Source organism: Triticum dicoccoides, chromosome 3B, assembly GCF_002162155.2.
Source record: "Triticum dicoccoides isolate Atlit2015 ecotype Zavitan chromosome 3B, WEW_v2.0, whole genome shotgun sequence".
Lineage (NCBI taxonomy): Eukaryota > Viridiplantae > Streptophyta > Magnoliopsida > Poales > Poaceae > Triticum > Triticum dicoccoides.
In genome coordinates this window covers 842,135,711-842,154,844 of record NC_041385.1, presented here as the reverse complement: position 1 = coordinate 842,154,844, position 19,134 = coordinate 842,135,711, and the positions used below count along the sequence as shown (strand labels likewise).

The 19,134-nt window shown below is 46.0% G+C and overlaps 1 protein-coding gene across 1 annotated transcript; it reads right to left on the bottom strand.

Moving 5' to 3' along the window:
- Positions 1–16,770: 16,770 nt before the first annotated feature.
- LOC119278842 (3-oxo-Delta(4,5)-steroid 5-beta-reductase-like) lies at positions 16,771–18,410 on the bottom strand. Its single transcript, XM_037560178.1, has one exon. The coding sequence runs from the start codon at positions 18,160–18,162 to the stop codon at positions 16,969–16,971; it is 1,194 nt and encodes a 397-aa protein (XP_037416075.1). The 5' UTR covers positions 18,163–18,410; the 3' UTR covers positions 16,771–16,968.
- Positions 18,411–19,134: the final 724 nt, after the last annotated feature.

Here is a 19,134-nt window from a genome sequence, read left to right as displayed (position 1 = left end):
CTAGTTGAATTAATATAACTAGTTTATTTTTAGTAAATGTTTAGTTGAACTAGTTGAATTAATATATAGAACTACTTTATTTTAGTATATGCTTAGTTTGAACTAGTTAAATTAATATAACTAGTTTATTTGTAGTAAATGTTTAGTTGAACTAGTTGAATTAATATATATAGAGAACTAGTTTATTTTTAGTAAATGTTTAGTTGGACTAGTTGAATTAATATATAGAACTACTTTATTTTAGTATATGCTTACTTTGAATTAATGTAACTAGTTTATTTTAGTAAATGCTTAGTTGAATTACTAGAAGTAGTTGAATTAATTAAATTAGTAAGTGATTAATGTTTCGCCTAATATGAACATAGGAAATGTCGTCTGACGACGGAAATTTTTTTATTATGTGTGATTACTGTGAAGATCAGCGCGGCCAGTGCGATAGAAATTTCCTTGTTGATGGTAGGCGATTCAGCATCAAGCTGGATGAGACTTTCGAATTCGATACAGTAAGTCACAACGACAAAGTCTGTTTTCGTAATTAAGCATGACTTATATATGCTTCATTTGCCTGACTTATAATTTTTAATTTTCACTATTCTACTAGCGCATCCCGTGCCATGCAAGAATTTTTGTCTTGGATAAGATAGGTTTCAAAGATATGGAAACTATAGAGGTAAAGAGAGCTTACCTGAAAACTGAGCATGATGGTTATACTTTCAATGTCAAAGTATACAATACACACACGTACACATATTTTGAATGCAAAACTTGGCAAGCACTATGCAAGGCTTATGCATTTGAGCCTGGTATGGTTATCACCTTTCATATTCGTCCGGAAGATGATATTGAAGGTAATAGAGACATATGGGTCGATGTGCAGACGCCTCCAGTTCTACCATTATGTGAGTTCTTCTCATCTATATTTTTGTCTTTGATATTGCTTATTCAAAAATAACTGACAACTAATTTCTATTGACAGCTTATCTCCATTCAACCAAACATGTCCGGCGCTTGGTAGACAGGACCTACTACTGTCCCGGAGCTGAACTAAACTGCGAGGAAATAAGTCATTATGTTTCATGGTTTGAGGATCTTCATACTGTCAAGACAAATTTTCTTCCTGCACTTAGAAATGTTAGTACTCAAAACGTGCGACCAATAGTGATGGTATTGAACTACGGTCACATCTATTTAGGAATGATGGTAAGATATTTACTATTTGTCCTCAGTGCATATTTTGCATACATATTTTTTTTGCTAAACTTTCATTGCTAAGTATATTAATTAAGTATTATACGATGTTTTTCAACAGGGACTCCCGATGACAGTTGTGCCTCAGGGGATCGAGACTAAAGGTCAGATGTCAATTGTTAGTTTACGGCCAAGAGATCCTGCATTGCACATGAATGTATTTAAGATTTCTAGAAGCGATGAATGCTTAATAGTGAAAGATTGGAGGAAAATTGTTAATGATCGCAGAGAAGTACTAGGGGGCAGCAATGAGAAGAGCATCCCACGTTTAGGAGACAGGTTCATCGGCATGCTCCAGTATGATCAATCAGGAGAGCTATACATGTTCTATGCTATTTTACCAGAGAGAGAGTAGCTAGCAGGAGTGATTTAGCTAGTTCTTCATGCTGCTCTTAATTAGTACTTGTCCTTTCATGTCCGTGTTCTTCGTTCTGAACTTAAGTGATTTGCTTTTGTGGTGTTATATATGAACGCTTATATCATGACAATCATGTTGAACTCGATGATTGGTTCTACTAGAAATTCTATATATATAACGTGTACAATGTGTAGTATGGTAAAATACCAGCAAACGAAAAAGAATTAAAATAGAAACACAAAATTAAATGAAAAAGAAATCATAAAACTAAAAACCCCCCAAACCTTATAGTACCGGTTGGTCTTACCAACCGGTACTAAAGGGCTCCAGGCCCCCGGAGCTGGCTCGTGCCACGTGGTTGCCCTTTAGCACCGGTTTGTGCTGAACCGGTACTAAAGGGGGGGGGGGGCTTTAGTGCCCACACTTTAGTGCCGGTTATGGAACCGGCACTAAAGGGCCTTACAAAACCGGTGCTATTGCCCGGTTCTGCACTAGTGCTAGCTGGAGAACGGCGGCTGAAAGCTGTGGTCTAGCTGCTAGCGTGGCGACAACGCTAGGGAACGCATTGGACAATGCGAGGTGCTCACTTGATTGATCAAAAATAGTTGGATCATGTGATTTGTACTATAGGATCATGCTTTATAGCACAAATCTACTTTGAATGATGCACTATTTTTTCCCCTCTTAAGTACTAAAAACCAACAATTCAGGACCAAGGCCGTTAAAAATATCTGAATTTTTTGTTTATGAACATCAACAAAAGCTCTAATATCTTGCAAAATTTCACATTGAAAAGACATTCATTACAAAATAAAATAAAATCGGAGGCTCAAAAAAGACGCATTTTTAGCAATCATTTTTATTTTTTCCGCACACACATCTATGGATGACTCTTCAAGGCGAAATTTTGCCGGATGTTAGAAAGTTGTTGATTTCATCCAGGAAAAATAAATCAGATTCTTTGAATTTTTGGACAACTTTTTTTTAGAATTTAGTGTTCATACTGGTGCATTTGTGCTCGAGATTAGAGTAACACTTCCGGGGGAAAAGTTACTAATTATATCTCATGGCACGGAGTTTGAAAAATAGACGTGAGGACAGGAAATGCATGAATAACAGTTTCTCTAATATTTGACACAGGGATTACATGAATGTGGCAGTTGCATTTGTTTTGTGTGACCTCGCTATCATAAATTACCAACAGTTCCAAAGTCTTTACTCCTACACATTTCTCTCGTAGTAGTAGTATATGATGTGCCATGAAGTTGCCATATTGAAAGAAAGAAAACAGAGTGCCAAAGTAGGTGTTGAGATAATGGAAGAAACCAAAGAGACGCCTACGATTTAGGAACTCAAGGCACATCATATGATGGTGCTTATTGCTGGCCTTTTGTTTCTTCTGATTACTGAGGCAAAATAGAGAGCAGGATTGTGGCCTCTTGCATCTGCTAGGCACAATCCACATGAAGCAACTCTAAAACACACAGGGGGTGATTTGAGGGCTTTTCACTTCTCCTCGGTCTTCTGTTTCACCAGGTGCCAGAAAAGTTGGTCTGCTGGGCTCACCATTAACTTTTTGCCACCATCCTGCTGGTCGAGGTGGGTACGCACAGCTACAATCCAAGTAGCTTGACATAATTCAGTAAGGAGGAAGCCATTAGCAATTTTACAGCGCTTTCCCCCAAGTTTTCTTGGCGACGTACAAGTACAGCAACACAAAGTGATGTGTTGATGCCTACTGCGTGATGATGGAGAGTATGATGCTTAATGGCCTCTTGCATCTGCTGGGCACGATCCACATGAGAATAATATCATGAGAAAATGCACCCTACTCAACTTCATATCATCTCTTTTCACAAACAGAAAAAACTTCATATTATCTCTTTTCATGCACAGAAAAAATGCTCCCAAAGGATTGTTGCTTCTTGCGGTACGTCACGAATTTTCCTTGCTGCAGTACGTTATGGAAATTGCTCCCAAAGTTGCAAAATATTACCCATCATTGTCACAATCCCCCGCCTGGGTCAGCCCATGCCGTAGCGACCTCCTATATTGCACTCTGTGCGCTGGGAGAAACGCAGCACGCCTATTTGGGCCAGCCCATGTCCGGGCAACCAGCTTTTAATATATTTTTTTCTTTTTTTCTACTTTCAGTAATTTGGAACTTAAAAAAGTTCTGAAAATTTTACAAAAAATAAAATTTGGAAATAAATGTTTATGCATTAAAAAAATGTTCATGATTTTACAAAAAAATATTCTGAATCAAAAAATATTTTTGAAAAATTTAAATCAAATATTTGGAAAAATCAAAAAATCATGAATTTTTTAAAAGTTCGCATATCAAAAAAAGTAATGAAATTGAAGAAAAATTTGCCAATTCAAACACTGTTCGTGCCTACAGAATAGTTTATTCATTCATAAAAAGTTCGCTGATTCAAATAATAATTTTATTTTAAAAATTGTGAAATCAAAAAAATGTTCGTTAAATCTAAAATATGTTAGTGAATTTCAAAAATTGTTCCACAAATTTTCAAAACATTGTCCGTCCATTCTAGAAATGTTCACCAATTCAAGAAAATTGTTAAAAAATCTTCACAATATTTATTTATTTTTGCAAATAGTATAAATTTTTATGAAATCAAAAAAATGTCCGTTAAATCAAAATTATGTTTGTATATTTCCAAAATTATTCCATGAATTTTCAAAACATTGTTCATCCATTCTAGAAATGTTCACCGATTCAAACAAATTGTTAAAAATGTTCATAATTTTTAAAAATTGTTTGCTAATACTATAAGATATTCATGAATTCATAAAATGCTCTTGATTTTAGAAAATATTTGAAAATTTGTTAAAGTGTTCATAAAGTTGAAAAATGTTCATAATTTCAACTATGTTCACGAGTTTAAAAAAATGCTTATAATTTCACGAAATTGAGAGTGATAGTGTATCTTGGTGATGCAGCAAAATGTGATCACGGCATTTGAAGATTATGATTATTTTTCTCCCATTGCAACACACGGGAGGAAGTAGAGGATATCGACGCCTGTGCAGTTGCTGCAACGGTCAACGGTGAAACTGGACAGATAGCCCGCATGGCAAGCGCCGATGCGGCGGACGAGGGGAACGTGTGGTGTTGCACTGAGCACTAGACAGGGGAAGGCGTGGGCTGGGCAGAGGACTCTGTTACTGACCGGTGCAACTGGCGAAGCAGATCAAGAATCTCAGATGTGCCAGCTTTCGGCTATAGGTTACATGATGAAGACTGCAGTAACTAAGATGGGGAACTACAAGTTAAACTGGTCGTATAAAATTATGCTGTCCTAGCAGTGTTTGTTGCTTTTGGAGATCAACTTCCTAGGAATATTTGGCAGAAAATGACATGTTGCCACTGTTATCTGCTATCACGTTTGCCTCCATTGGCACTACCAATCAAGAATCAACAGAGTTGAGGGAACAAATGGTTGCCTTTTGTTTATCTCGTTCAGAAAAGGAAACTCCTGCAGTTCAGTCAAAAAGGAAACCATCTCAATTCTTCATCTCGAGTAGATCTTACGGCTGCTGCACCGTATGTACTTCTTCATCTCTTATATTCTTTTGCAAACCGAGCGAGCGAGGCGAAGAGGATAGAATATGACACATGGGCTCACATGATTAGTGAGAGAAGCGAGTAATCTTGCTCAGGCCATCTTGTTCCAGATACAACAAACAGGTGGAAGGTCGAAATTTACCAGGATTACTAAGTACAAGGTGCCGATTTCGGAGACTGAGAATTCAAGGTCTGATTCCAATGGCCCCTAAGAGTTCAAGGTTTGATGTCAGATAAAGGTGACAACTGACAACTAGGATGCAACAACTTCAAATTTAGATCCCGGGAGAGACTAGTTGTCGGGTTTAAGAAGATTAGAGCCATTCTAAAAATGGGGAGTTAGATCCCAACTTGGAGTATATATTAAAGAAGATAAACCAACTCCATATTTGCCACTCTCGAAAATAATCCACACTTTGTGTACAGCTGAAGCCTAAAGGACTGCATATATGTTCCCTGGAGAGACTAATTGTCGGGTTTTTGTTCCCTGAAGAAACACTTGGCAATTTCTCATCTTGATGTTAACTCTTTACAATTTTTTTATTGTGAAAACAAATAAGCTCCATCGACATGACAGTTTACTTGGTGGTGCTTTGGTATTAAAAATAACCTTATTGACAACATGCAGTTTTGGTGATGACATAGCACACACAGAGTTCATGAATCTAACAGCCGCATTTGTTTTATATGACCTAATAACCATTATAAATCGCCCAGCTGTTCTGAAACCACTATATATGTGTTCTGTCCTACTACGTTATGCAGCCAAGAAGTTGTCACATGAGAAAACAAAATGCAAGAGGAAGCGTTGACATAATGGAGGAAACCAAAGAGACTCGTATTATTTAGGAACCAAGCCATAGGATGTGCGAGTCCAGACCTGGCGGTGTTTGTTTTTGCTGATTTCTCACTACATTCATAATGTTTTTGTTACATTTTCAACTATATGACAAAAGAAGCCCATGGTAGCAATCAGCTGCGACTAATTACAGCCAAAACTACATCCTTCGATGATAGATGTGTTCATAGAGTGCTCATAGGTCAGGTGATGAGAAATCAAGCATCTCCAAAAGTACAGAGGGTGTAAATCACATGGCCAGGCACAATAAAATCATGAGTACTTCTCTTAGATTTAACAATGCTGGTAAAAGGGCACAGCACTAGAGTGTTCAACTTAGCTATCACTGATCGTTTCAAATTGTAGGCCGCTTTTCCCTCCCGTTGTCGTGCTGAACTCACCCATGACTCTGCCGTCCACCCGATTTTCGTGCCCATGGTTGAGCTCATCACCGCAGGGCTTGCACAGGCTCTGTGACGGTCACGACCGGTATGACAGGCAGGGTCTATTTGTCAGGGGTACAAATCCTCTGTTGTAACAACAGTACAGTTACATCGGCTCTCGCATGGACCCGATCCCGCATGTATACGTAGAAAGAAACATATAGAGTCAATACTTAGAATCTGACGGTGGAGCATCCTGCAACCCCTAAAAAGTTATAGGAGTTGATGCTATAATGGATTTAAGGTCTCGCCTTTTAGGGGCTATTGTTACAGACAGAACATACAATCCAAATCGGATTAATCCATTGCAGAATATTTTCCTTCTAGAGATCATGGAAGCATTTGTTGCTTCCGGGGATCATAGCAGTGTTTGTTGCTTCTGGACACTAACTTCCTGAGAATATTTGGCTGAAAATGACATGTTTCCATTGTTATCTGCTATCACGTTTGCCTCCGATTTGCACCACCAATCAACGGAGATGAGGAAAAAATGGTTACCTTTTGTACTTCTCATTTTGTGAAGGAAACTATCTCAATTTTGAAGACTGAAGCATAACACTTTACATACGACAACAGCATATCAGCAATACCAAACACATGTACTACTTCTGCCTTACAAGAATGAACAATAGATGGATGGAAAATAATGATTTGACATTCAGAAAATAATGATTTCTGAATGTTTTTGTTCCCTGGAGTAACATTTGAGAATACCTCATCTTAATGTTAACCATTTATATTTTTAAATGTGAATAAAAAATGAGCTTTGTCAACATGACAGTTTAGTTCATGGTGTTTTGTAGGAAAAAAAACTTATTGACACAGAGTTTTTGTGATGACACAACCCAGCATAGAGTACATGAATCTTAAAATTGCACTTGTTCTGCATGACCTAATAACCATTATAAATTTTCCAGCTGTTCTGAAACCACTATATGTGTTTTGTACATTGTGCTGCCAAGAAGTTGTCATATGTGCAAACAGAATGCAAGCGCTAGGAGATTGGAGGAAACTAAAGGGGCTCGCTATATTTAGGAACTAAGGCATAGCATGTGTGAATGTGGACCACTTGACGTCTGCTTTTGCAGATTGCTGACTATATGCATACCATTTTTATTTTGTTTCTAACCATATGGCAAAAGAAGTCCATGGCAACAATTAGTTGCAACGAATTACAAGCACAACTGCATCCTTCGATGATACATTTGTTCAGTAGACAGCTGGTCACAAATCGTCTTCTAAAGAGCAGAGGCTTAATTCACATGGCTGGGCATAAATAAATTGAGAGACCACATACTTTTTGTAGATTTAACAATGCTAGTACAATGACATAATACTAGCGTGTGCAACTTTTTATACAGAGTACCTCCCTTTATTTTGAACATATACTCGTATGTTCTGTATCATTTGGTCCACCTAGCATAAACATGTTTTTTCTCTCATTACAGTTGTTGCTTGTGGAGATCAAGTTCCTGGTAATAATTGACACAAAAGGACATGTTGCCATTGTTATCAGTCATCATGTTCGTCTCCAATTGCACTATCAATCAACAGAGATGAGGAAAAGAAATGGTTGCCTTTTGTTCTTCTCATGTGAAGGAACCTATCTCAGTTCCGAGGACTGAAGTGGAAGACTTTACAAACAATAGCAACAGATCAGCAATTCCAAACATGTACTTCTGCATTACAACAATGAACAACAGATGGATGGAAAAATGATTTAACATTCAGAAAGAAATGATTCAGATCAGCAATTCCAAACATGTACTTCTGCATTACAACAATGAACAACAGATGGATGGAAAAAATGATTTAACATTCAGAAAAAAATGATTTTGTATGTGTTCCCTGGAGCAACATTTGACAATACCTCATCTTCATGTTAACCGTTTATACTTTTTGTCGTGGATAAAAAGTGTGCTCCATCAACATGCAAGTTAGTTGACGGTGTTTTGGTAAACAAAAATAGACATGCAGTTTCTGTGATGACACAACCTCACATGGAGTGCATGAATTTAACAACTGCATTTGTTCTATGTGACCTAGTAATCATTATAAATTGCCCAGCTCTTCCAAGCCACTATAGGCTGCCAATAAGTTGTCATGTAAAAGCAAGATGCAAGTTAGTTCTTGGGAGATTGGAGGAAACCAATGAGAATCATATTATTCAGGAACTAAGGCATAGCATGTGCGAATGCAGATTATATAAGGTTTGTTTTTGCGGCTTGCTGACTACATGGATACCATTTTTATTTCATTTTAAAACATGTGGCAAAAGAAGCCCGTAGTAGCATTTAGCAGAGAGAATTACAACCACAACCATGATGTGGTCACAATCAAGGTCATGGCATTATCAGCCAATCTTGTAAAGAGCAGAGGTGTAAATCACATGGCCGGGCATAAATAAACAAAGAGATCCGGATGCTGTTTGGTTCCCAGCACCTCACATTAGGCAAGTTTGATCAAGTTTGGTGGTTCTTTGATTCTAGCCATACCTAAGGCAAGAATTATTTTTTATGAGCAGTAGACACCACACGTCATAGACATAAAAAGTATGGCAAGATTCCCTAAGGCAAGCCAAAGTGTGGGTAAGAATTTAAGCAACTCAAGTAAGTGTGGCAAAATAACGTGGCAATACATGGCAAAAATAGTCACAATCCAAACGGCCCCCAATACTTTTTCTAGATTCAACGATGCTAGTACAATAACAGAGCACTAGCGTGTACATCTTGTCTTCTTGTATATAGTACAATTTTTTGAACATATACAGTATTTTGTCTTCTTGTACATAGTACTGATTTTTGAACATATACAGTATGTTTCCGTGCCATCCGGTCCACTAGCACAAAGAAAACCGCACAAGGAACACATTTACAAATCGAAAGATTAAAAGAACAAACAACCCAAAAGACAGCATTATTCAGATTCTCATCACCTAGTGTGCGGTGCAAGTTATCTGATCCTGTGATCCATGACCCAAAACTTATCATTTTCAATCCTTAATCAACTAGTAGAATGATCATGGCGTCATTGTGTCATGTGGGGCACGTCTTACAGACGTGGGCCGCGCGGCCAGGAGCAGCCGACGGCCGCATCAGGCAAGGCGCAGGCTGGACAGGAGTCCTGATCCGGGCACATTAGTTCCTAGACTAGTTTGTTTCGTATAGGTTTCTAGTTTGTTATTAGCCCATGGGGCCTTTATATATCAGATAGTTAGCACCCTTTAGGGACAAGCAATAAAGTTATTTCCTTCTATCTTCTCCTCCCGCATCATAGAGCAGCCAGGCAAAAACCCTAGCGCTCCTATCCACCGCGACTACGAACTACGTAGTCGAGGTCCTACTGTCTTGGGCACCGAGGCCCTTGACAACTTGGTATCAGGTTCCAGGCGATCCTCCTCCTCGTCCACACTCCATCCGCCGGCCGCTTTCCCCCCTGTGTCCGCGCCCAGCTCCCCGACATCGCCACAATCCGCTGCCGCCTCGGTCACTTCCGGCATGGCAGAACCGACCACCGCGGATCTGGCTAAGATGATCGAGGCCTTGACGGCCACGGTGACGTCCCTGCAGTCGTCCGTCACCGCACTCCAGAAGGACAAGTCCTCCTCCTCGTCCAGCGCTGACGCCGCCCATGATGGGCAGCACCACAATGATCGGCCGCCCAGGTTCCAGAAGATGGACTTCCCCAAGTTCGACGGCAAGTCTGATCCGCTCGCCTTCATCAACAGATGCGAGTCCTTCTTCCATCAACAACGGATCGCCGAGGAGGAGAAGGTGTGGATGGCGTCCTACAATCTCGAGGGTCCTGCCCAACTATGGTATATGCAGGTCCAGCGCGACGAGGGCACACCTCCGTGGCGCCGCTTCTCCGAGCTGCTCAATCTCCGCTTCGGGCCACCGCTGCGCGCTAACCCGCTGGGCGAACTAATGGCGTGCAAACGCACGACGTCCGTCGTCGACTTCCAGGAGCGGTTTGAGGCACTCCTTCCCCGGGCAGGCACCTTATCCGAGACACAGAAAGTGCAGATCTTCACCGCGGGACTCCAGCCACCCCTCAGCCTCGACGTGGAGATCCATAACCCACAGTCCCTCGCCATCGCCATGAGCCTCGCCCGCAAATTGGAGCTGCGCGACCAGTGCGCGCTTTCCGCCGCGCCACCGGTGCGTTTTCCACAGAAGGGCATCCTGCCGACACCAGGACCACGCCTCGCGCCCCCCGCTCCGGCCCCACCAGCAGCACCTCAGCAGGGCCACAATCTGCCGGACGGACGCCCAATCAAGCGTCTCTCCCAGACAGAGATGGAGGAACGCCGTCGCCTGGGCCTTTGCTTCAACTGTAACGAGAAGTTTGGCAGGGGCCACAACCGCGTGTGCCAGCGCATCTTTCTCCTCGACTTAGCGCCGGACGACGACGACGATGACGCGGCCTCCGCCACTGATGATGCATCGCGGGCCGATCCTCAAATCTCGCTCCACGCGATCGCCGGCGTGCGCACGAGTGAAACCATGCAGATGCAGATTACTCTCGGAGGTGTCTCCCTCCTCGCCCTGATCGATTCAGGCTCCACCCACAACTTCATCGCCGAAGAGGCGGCCGCTCGTGCTACGTTACCGCCCCCCACCACAGAGAAGATGCGCGTCACGGTGGCCAACGGCGAGCGCGTTCCGTGCCAGGGCGCGTACCGCGTCGTGCCCTTCCGCATCGGCCACGAGGAGTTCGCGGAGGATTTCCTCGCCTTGCCGCTCGCGGGCTACGACATCGTCCTGGGCACGCAGTGGCTGGCGTCGCTCGGACCGATCCTGTGGGATTTCCGAGCCCTCTCCATGACATTCTGGCGGCGGGGCCATCGGGTGTGCTGGCACGGCATTGCAGGACCGGACGGGCCAGCCCTAAAATCATGCAGCGGCCGCGACTTCCTGGACGCCATCATCACCGAGTTCGACGGCATCTTCGCCGACCCCTCCAGCGTGCCACCGCCCCGCAGCCGCGATCACGGCATCACCCTGCTACCTGGTTCCGCCCCGGTGGCCGTCCGTCCGTATCGATACCCGGCCGCGCACAAGGACGAGCTGGAGCGTCAGTGCGCCGCCATGCTCGCCCAAGGTATCATCCGTGCGAGTTGTTCCGCATTCTCGTCCCCGGTACTGCTGGTCCGCAAGGCCGATGGGTCCTGGCGCTTCTGCATCGATTATCGCGCCCTGAACGCCATTACTGTCAAGAATGCGTTCCCGATTCCGGTGGTGGACGAACTCCTCGACGAGCTACGGCACGCTCGTTTCTTCACCAAGCTCGATTTACGTTCCGGCTACCACCAGGTGCGGATGCGTGCGGAGGACATCCCGAAGACAGCTTTCCGTACTCATGACGGCCTCTACGAGTTTCTGGTGATGCCGTTCGGACTTTGCAACGCGCCGGCCACGTTCCAGGCCCTCATGAATGATCTGCTGCGGCCATACCTGCGCCGTTTTGTTCTCGTCTTCTTTGACGACATCCTCATTTTCAGCGAGACATGGGCTGACCATCTACGACATGTGCGCACCGTCTTCACGGTCCTGCACCAGCATCGGCTCTTCGTCAAGCGCTCCAAATGCGCGTTCGCCGTTGAATCAATCGCATACCTGGGTCACACCATCTCCGCTGCAGGCGTGGCCATGGATCCGGAAAAGGTGCAGGCAGTGGCGGACTGGCCGCAACCACGCTCGGCGCGCGCGGTTCGGGGCTTTCTCGGCCTTGCGGGGTACTACCGCAAGTTTGTCAAGGACTTTGGCGTGGTTGCCGCGCCCCTGACGGCCCTCCTTCGCAAGGATGGTTTCTCTTGGTCGCCGGAGGCGGCAGCAGCTTTTAACACCCTCAAGACGGCAATCACCACGGCTCCCGTCCTCACGTTACCGGATTTTACACGGCCGTTCATCGTCGAGTGTGACGCATCGACGTACGGTTTCGGGGCCGTCCTTCTTCAAGACCACCACCCGGTGGCTTTCTTTAGCCGGCCAGCCGCGCCACGTCACCGTTCCCTGGCAGCGTATGAACGGGAACTCATCGGCCTGGTGCTCGCGATTCGCCACTGGAGGCCGTACCTATGGGGGCACCAGTTTGTGGTAAAAACGGATCATTACAGCCTCAAATTTCTGCTTGACCAGCGTTTGGCCACCATCCCGCAGCATCATTGGGTTGGCAAACTCCTGGGATTCGACTTTACGGTGGAGTACAAGGCAGGTAGTACCAACACGGTGGCGGATGCACTTTCCCGCCGCGACACGGAGGAGACGACGATCATGGCGGTCTCGGGGCCTCGTTTCGACTTCATCAATCTCCTCCGGCAAGCGACGTCCACTGATCCGGCGCTCGTCACACTGCGGGAGGATATCACGGCAGGTGCGCGACAACAGCCTTGGGCGCTCTCCGACGGCCTCGTTACTTTCAACGGCCGCCTCTACATTCCGCCGTCATCCCCGCTACTCCAGGAGATTCTCAGTGTCGTGCACGATGATGGGCATGAAGGCGTCCTGCGCACATTGCATCGTCTCCGCCGCGATTTCCACGCACCTAACCTTCGCAAGACGGTGCAGGAGTACGTCCGCAATTGCGGTACCTGCCAGCGGTACAAGTCCGAGCACTTGCACCCCGCTGGGCTGCTACTGCCGCTGCCGGTGCCCACGGGCGTGTGGACTGACATCGGCATCGACTTCGTGGAAGCGCTTCCTCGCGTAGGCGGGAAGTCTGTCATCCTCACCGTGGTGGATCGCTTCAGCAAGTATTGCCATTTTGTGGCGTTAGCCCACCCATACACGGCAGAGTCAGTGGCACAGGTGTTCTTCGCTGAGGTTGTTCGTCTCCATGGCGTGCCGCAGTCCATGGTCTCTGACCGCGACCCAGTCTTCACCTCCGCTTTTTGGCGAGAGCTCATGCGCCTCACGGGGACAAAGCTGCACATGACGTCAGCATTTCACCCGCAGTCGGATGGTCAAACGGAGGCTGCTAACAAGATCATTGTGATGTATTTACGGTGTCTTACCGGGGATCGTCCCAAGCAGTGGCTCCGGTGGCTTCCCTGGGCTGAGTACATATACAACACCGCCTACCAGACAGCAACCCAAGAGACTCCGTTCAAGCTTGTGTATGGCCGTGACCCTCCCACTATTCGCTCTTACGAGCCCGGCGACACACGGGTAGCTGCAGTGGCCAGGAGCATGACTGAGCGCGACGAACTTATCGAGGACGTCCGCTATCGTCTACAACAGGCACAGGCGGTCTATAAGTCCTACTACGACAGACGTCATCGGGACATTCGGCATGAGGTGGGCGATTGGGTTTGGCTTCGCCTTCGACAGCGCGCCGCGTCCTCTCTCAACTTGCCAACCAGGGGCAAGCTCAAGCCACGATTCTATGGGCCGTACCGCATTTCAGAAGTGATCAACGACGTGGCATACCGTCTTGAGCTTCCGGCACGCTCGCGCCTCCATGACGTGTTCCACGTGGGCCTCCTCAAGAAGTTCTTCGGCATTCCTCCAACTACACCGCCGGGATTGCCTTCGATCCACAACGGGGCGGCTGTTCCAGAACCAGAGCGCGTGACTCGTGCGCGCCTAGCACGCGGCGTTCGCCATCTACTCGTCCACTGGAAGGGTGAAGCAGCTTCGTCAGCTACATGGGAGGATCTTGACAGTTTCGTCGAGCGCTACCCCGCTTTTCAGCTCGAGGACGAGCTGCTCGTCGAGGGGGGGAGAGATGTCATGTGGGGCACGTCTTACAGACGTGGGCCGCGCGGCCAGGAGCAGCCGACGGCCGCATCAGGCAAGGCGCAGGCTGGACAGGAGTCCTGATCCGGGCACATTAGTTCCTAGACTAGTTTGTTTCGTATAGGTTTCTAGTTTGTTATTAGCCCATGGGGCCTTTATATATCAGATAGTTAGCACCCTTTAGGGACAAGCAATAAAGTTATTTCCTTCTATCTTCTCCTCCCGCATCATAGAGCAGCCAGGCAAAAACCCTAGCGCTCCTATCCACCGCGACTACGAACTACGTAGTCGAGGTCCTGCTGTCTTGGGCACCGAGGCCCTTGACACATTGTCATCTGCTACCATAGCAAAGCTAAAGTGTTCGTTTGAATTGTCATATCAGCACAATATTTGTTGCTTCTGGAGATCAACTTCCTTGAAAAAGACATTATGCCATTGTTATTGGCCATCATGTTTGCCTCCATACTGGATCGGGCGGCGGAGGCGTCACTCCACCTCCATATATCGCTGGAACGAGTGGGCAGAGTACTCTGTTTTATGATCCCAAATTGGATTTAAAACATCAGCAATCATTTTAATCGGACCTAAAATGCAAATGTGGCGTCATTTGACTTGGTCTTTGTTCACAACGTTCTGGGACGTGTAAGGATTGCTTAAAAAATCTGTTTTATTTATAGATGATGGGTGCAACTGGCCGAGCAGAGCAAGAATTTGGTACCCAACCACTGATAATTGCCAAACATGCCAACATTAGGAATCATTTATAGAGCAATTAATTAGAAGTGCCGGATTTTGGCTAGAGGTTAGACCTTTTAAGCCATTGTTATTAAACCTCCAAAAACGTTGTGAACAAAGACCAAATCAAATGACGCCACATTTGCATTTTGAAGTACTCAAGTCTTTCCTTGTAAGAAAACTGAATTGAAAATGTTTCCATGGTTCCCTGAAATTGCACGAAGATGGGGCGTTGCAAGTTAAACTGATCGTCTGAAATTGTGCTACCATAGCAGTGTTTGTTGCTTCTGGAGATCAACTTCCTGGAAATATTTGGCTGAAAATGACATGTTGCCATTGTTATCTGCTATCACGTTTGCCTCCATTTTGCACTACAAATCAACAGAGATGAGGAAAGCAAAAGGTTGCCTTTTGTTCCTTCTCACTCGGTCAAGGAAACTACCTCAGTTCTCAAGACTGAAGCATAATGGCGCAACACAGGTACTACCTCTGCCTTACAAGAATGAACAACATATGGATGGAAAACAGTCACCCAACGCACTAGTTTACTTACTACTGCTTTATTCTACTCCCTCCGTCCCAAGTCCCAACGTTTTTGACGCTACACTAGTGTAAAAAACGCTCTTATATTATGGGACGGAGGGAGTAGATTATAACATGTATGGAAACATATGGAAATCCAAACGACGGTTTATTCTGTACCAGCTTATTCTAGATTACAGCATGTGATCTTCCCAAGCACACAAAGTGATAACTGAGAAAGGAATTATTGGTGTAACAAACAATAGACAGACAATAGTTGCTTGATGGAACAACAATTATTGACAACTTGATGTTAACCATTTATTATTTCTAATTCCGAATAAAAATGTGCTCCATCAACATGACAGTTTACTTGATGGCGTTTTGGTAAAAAAAAAATCTATCTTATTGACAACACGGAGTTTTTGTGATGACACAGCCACCAGACAGAATGCATGAATCTAACAATTGCATCTGTTATGTGTGACCTGATAACCATTATAAATTGCCCGGCTATTCTGAAACCGGTATGTGTGTTCTGTCGTACTACATTGTGCACCCAAGAAGTTGTCTTATTTAAAAACAGAATGCAAGAGTAAGTGCTGAGAGAATGGAGGAAACCAAAGAGACACGTATTATTTAGGAACTAAGACATGTCATGCTTAATTGGAGAGTTCTTGGGTTTTGTTTTTGTGGATTGCTGACTGTATACATACAATTTTTATTACATTTTCAACCATATGTAAAAAGAAGGCAATAGTAGCAATGAACTGCAGGGAATTACAACCACAATTACATCCTTCGAAGATACATCTATTGGTAGACAGCAGGCCACAAAGAAGGTCTTAACAATATCAAACAATATCCTTAAGAGCAGAGGTGTAAATCACATGGCCAAGCATAAATAAATCAAGAGATCACACACTTTTTTTGGAATTAAAAATGCTAGTACAAGGACAGAGCACTAGCGTGTGCAACTAGCTATCCCCTATTGTTGGTCTGATCATTTTAAAATTGTGTATCGTGGCTCATATCAATGGTTGTTGCTTCTGGAGATTAACTTCTGGAAATAATTGGCAGAAAAGGACATGTCACCATTGTTATCAGTCATCATGTTTGTCTCCAATTGCACTATCAACCAAATAATGGTTGCCTTTTGTTCCTTCTCGGTGAAGGAAACTATCTCAGTTCTGAAGACAAAAGCAACAGGCCAACAATACCAGACACAAGTGCTACTACTTTCTGCCTTGCAAGAATGAAAAGCAGATGGATGGAAAATAACGATTTAACACTCACAATTTGCAATGAAGACATGACGAGCACAGATAATCAATTCACAACTTGGGAGCTTTATTTGGTTCTGGCTTATTCTAGATTACAACATTTGGCACAAATGATGGGATGTAGCTAATTTCAACAGTAAATTGGTAAATGAGAAATAAAATGTGATGTGATAGCATACTGTAAACAACAATAGATACTAGACAATAAGAGCATCACGGAACAACCTTGGAAGCCTTCATCTTATCGATCCAAGCGTTGAAGGAGTTGACGGTGTTACGGAAGCCGAGGAACCCATGCTCCTTGCTCTTGTTCATGTTGTCCAAATGCTCAATGTCGATACTGAACATGGCATCGACGAACCACCAACTGGTGATCTCCTCGAGCTCGGTCGTGACAAGCTCGTTCTCCTGGAGGATCTCCGTCCACACCGCCTCCTTCCCGGCCATGGCGTCAGCGAGGGAGAACCGGCTGTCCTCCCCCTCGTACCCTGCCCACTCCACCCCGAAGCGCTCAGCCAGCATCGGCCAGAGCTGCTTCCACTTGAACACATCCCCATTGCTGCAATTGAAAGCCTCGTTCTTGGCGAACGGGTCGACGGCCGCCCAGATCTCGTGCTCGGCGACGAGGTCGGCGTCCGAGGCGTCGGTGAAGCCCTCCCATGCGACCTTGCAGCCGGGCCACCGCAGCGTGGTACCCTCCTTGCGGCAGATGGCGGCGTAGACACACAGGCTGCCCATGACGTTCATGGCGCTGCGGGGGGAGAAGCCGAAGATGACGGTGGGGCGGTGCACGGACCAGGTGACGGCGCCGTCGCGGCCGGAGACGTGGTCGAAGAGCACGTCCTCCAGGTCGTAGTAGAAGTTGGGGTGGTCGAGCCGGGGCATGTCCTCGGTGTAGGGCGGGTCGGGGGCGGGGATCTTGCCGATGGCCTCGAACGGCCCCACATAGTGCTTGCGGCCGGTCTGGAGGCAGACGTGGGCGAGCGCGGGGCAGCCGGGCACGACGACGGAGAGCACGTTGCGGAGCATGCCGGCGTTGACCTCCCGGTTCCGGTCCTCGGTCTCGTGGCTGGACCACGCGGCGTAGAAGACGTGGGTGACGTCGGAGAGCGGCGTCAGGGCGTCCCTGACGGCGGCGGCGTCGGCGAGGTCGAGCTGGAGGTGCGTGACGGCGGGGGACGGCGGCGGGGTGGACCAGCCGGGCGGCGCGCGGCGGGAGACGGCGTAGACCTTCCAGGGCCCGCCCGGGGTGTCGTCCCGCGGGAGGATGTCGAGGAGGGAGGTGCCGACGATCCCCGTGGAGCCGAGGATGAGCGCCACGCTCTGGAAGGTGGGCTCGGCCGCCGCCGCTCGCTCGTCCTGCCGCTTCTTGACCGCGCCCACCGCGCCCGCCCACCACCAGCTCATCGCGGGGGCGGAGTGGATCTGGGGAGAGGGGGGCTAGGGACTGGCCGCGGGCAGCTTGGTCGTCCCGGGGTGTGGTGGTGGGGGGCGGAGAGCGGAGGTGGCCGTCGGAGGCGGCGAGATCGGGCGGTGGGGGGAGGGGAGCGCCGGCTGGATCTGGGGATAATGGGGGGAGAGTGGAGTTGTTGGGGTGCTTCCACCGTGTGCGTTGCGTGGCGTGGGATGGCAATCGGGGTGGATGTGTGGGGTATGCGCTGTCGTTTGGCTTGTTTGTTGTCGACGAGCGCTGGACGGTGGGGAACGATCGGCAAAGCAAGGAGATCGTTGTCGAGTGTCGTGGCCCGGTGGTGAAAGACATTGACGGTCGAGGAGCCGCGCATCGTCGTCTTGGTCTGTAGACCCTACCGTACACCTGCCGTTGTGCAGTTCCGTCTCTTCTTTCTCCATTGCATCTCTCCCAATAGCACGTTCCCCACAAAATATATATAATTACATGGGTACACTTTGTTTGACTGCCTTCATTGGAAAGCTTAGTATTGAAATGGCATGAATACAAATTCATCTGCTTGGTTGTTCACTAAATTGGTGCTAGAAATGCCTTCGAGGTTTCAACGCCAACTCATGATTGGATGGCAATCGTTGGAATTGCATACATGTATTCTCATGAAGATTATTCCTTGTTCTACATGACTCAAAAATGAAGTCTACAAACATGTGACTATGATTGAATGAATATATAGTGGTAAGAATAATAAATATTCTAGAAATGCATCACAAAAACAGAAAATGGTCACAGTCTCTTACGATAACATAACACAAATTCTAAACAAGAACAAATAGCATGTACACTCAATATCGTTTCTTGCATAACATAAATCACAACAGTTCAAATAGATAGGCCAAACTGCTTAACATAAACAATACATGGCAGTAGTCCATTGGTAGTTCAAGTTGAAAAAGACATAAAAGAACACA

Bases quoted from the DNA above. Each gene is read 5' to 3' on its own strand.
- LOC119278842 (XM_037560178.1), bottom strand. From the start codon at position 18,162: ATGAGCTGGTGGTGGGCGGGCGCGGTGGGCGCGGTCAAGAAGCGGCAG.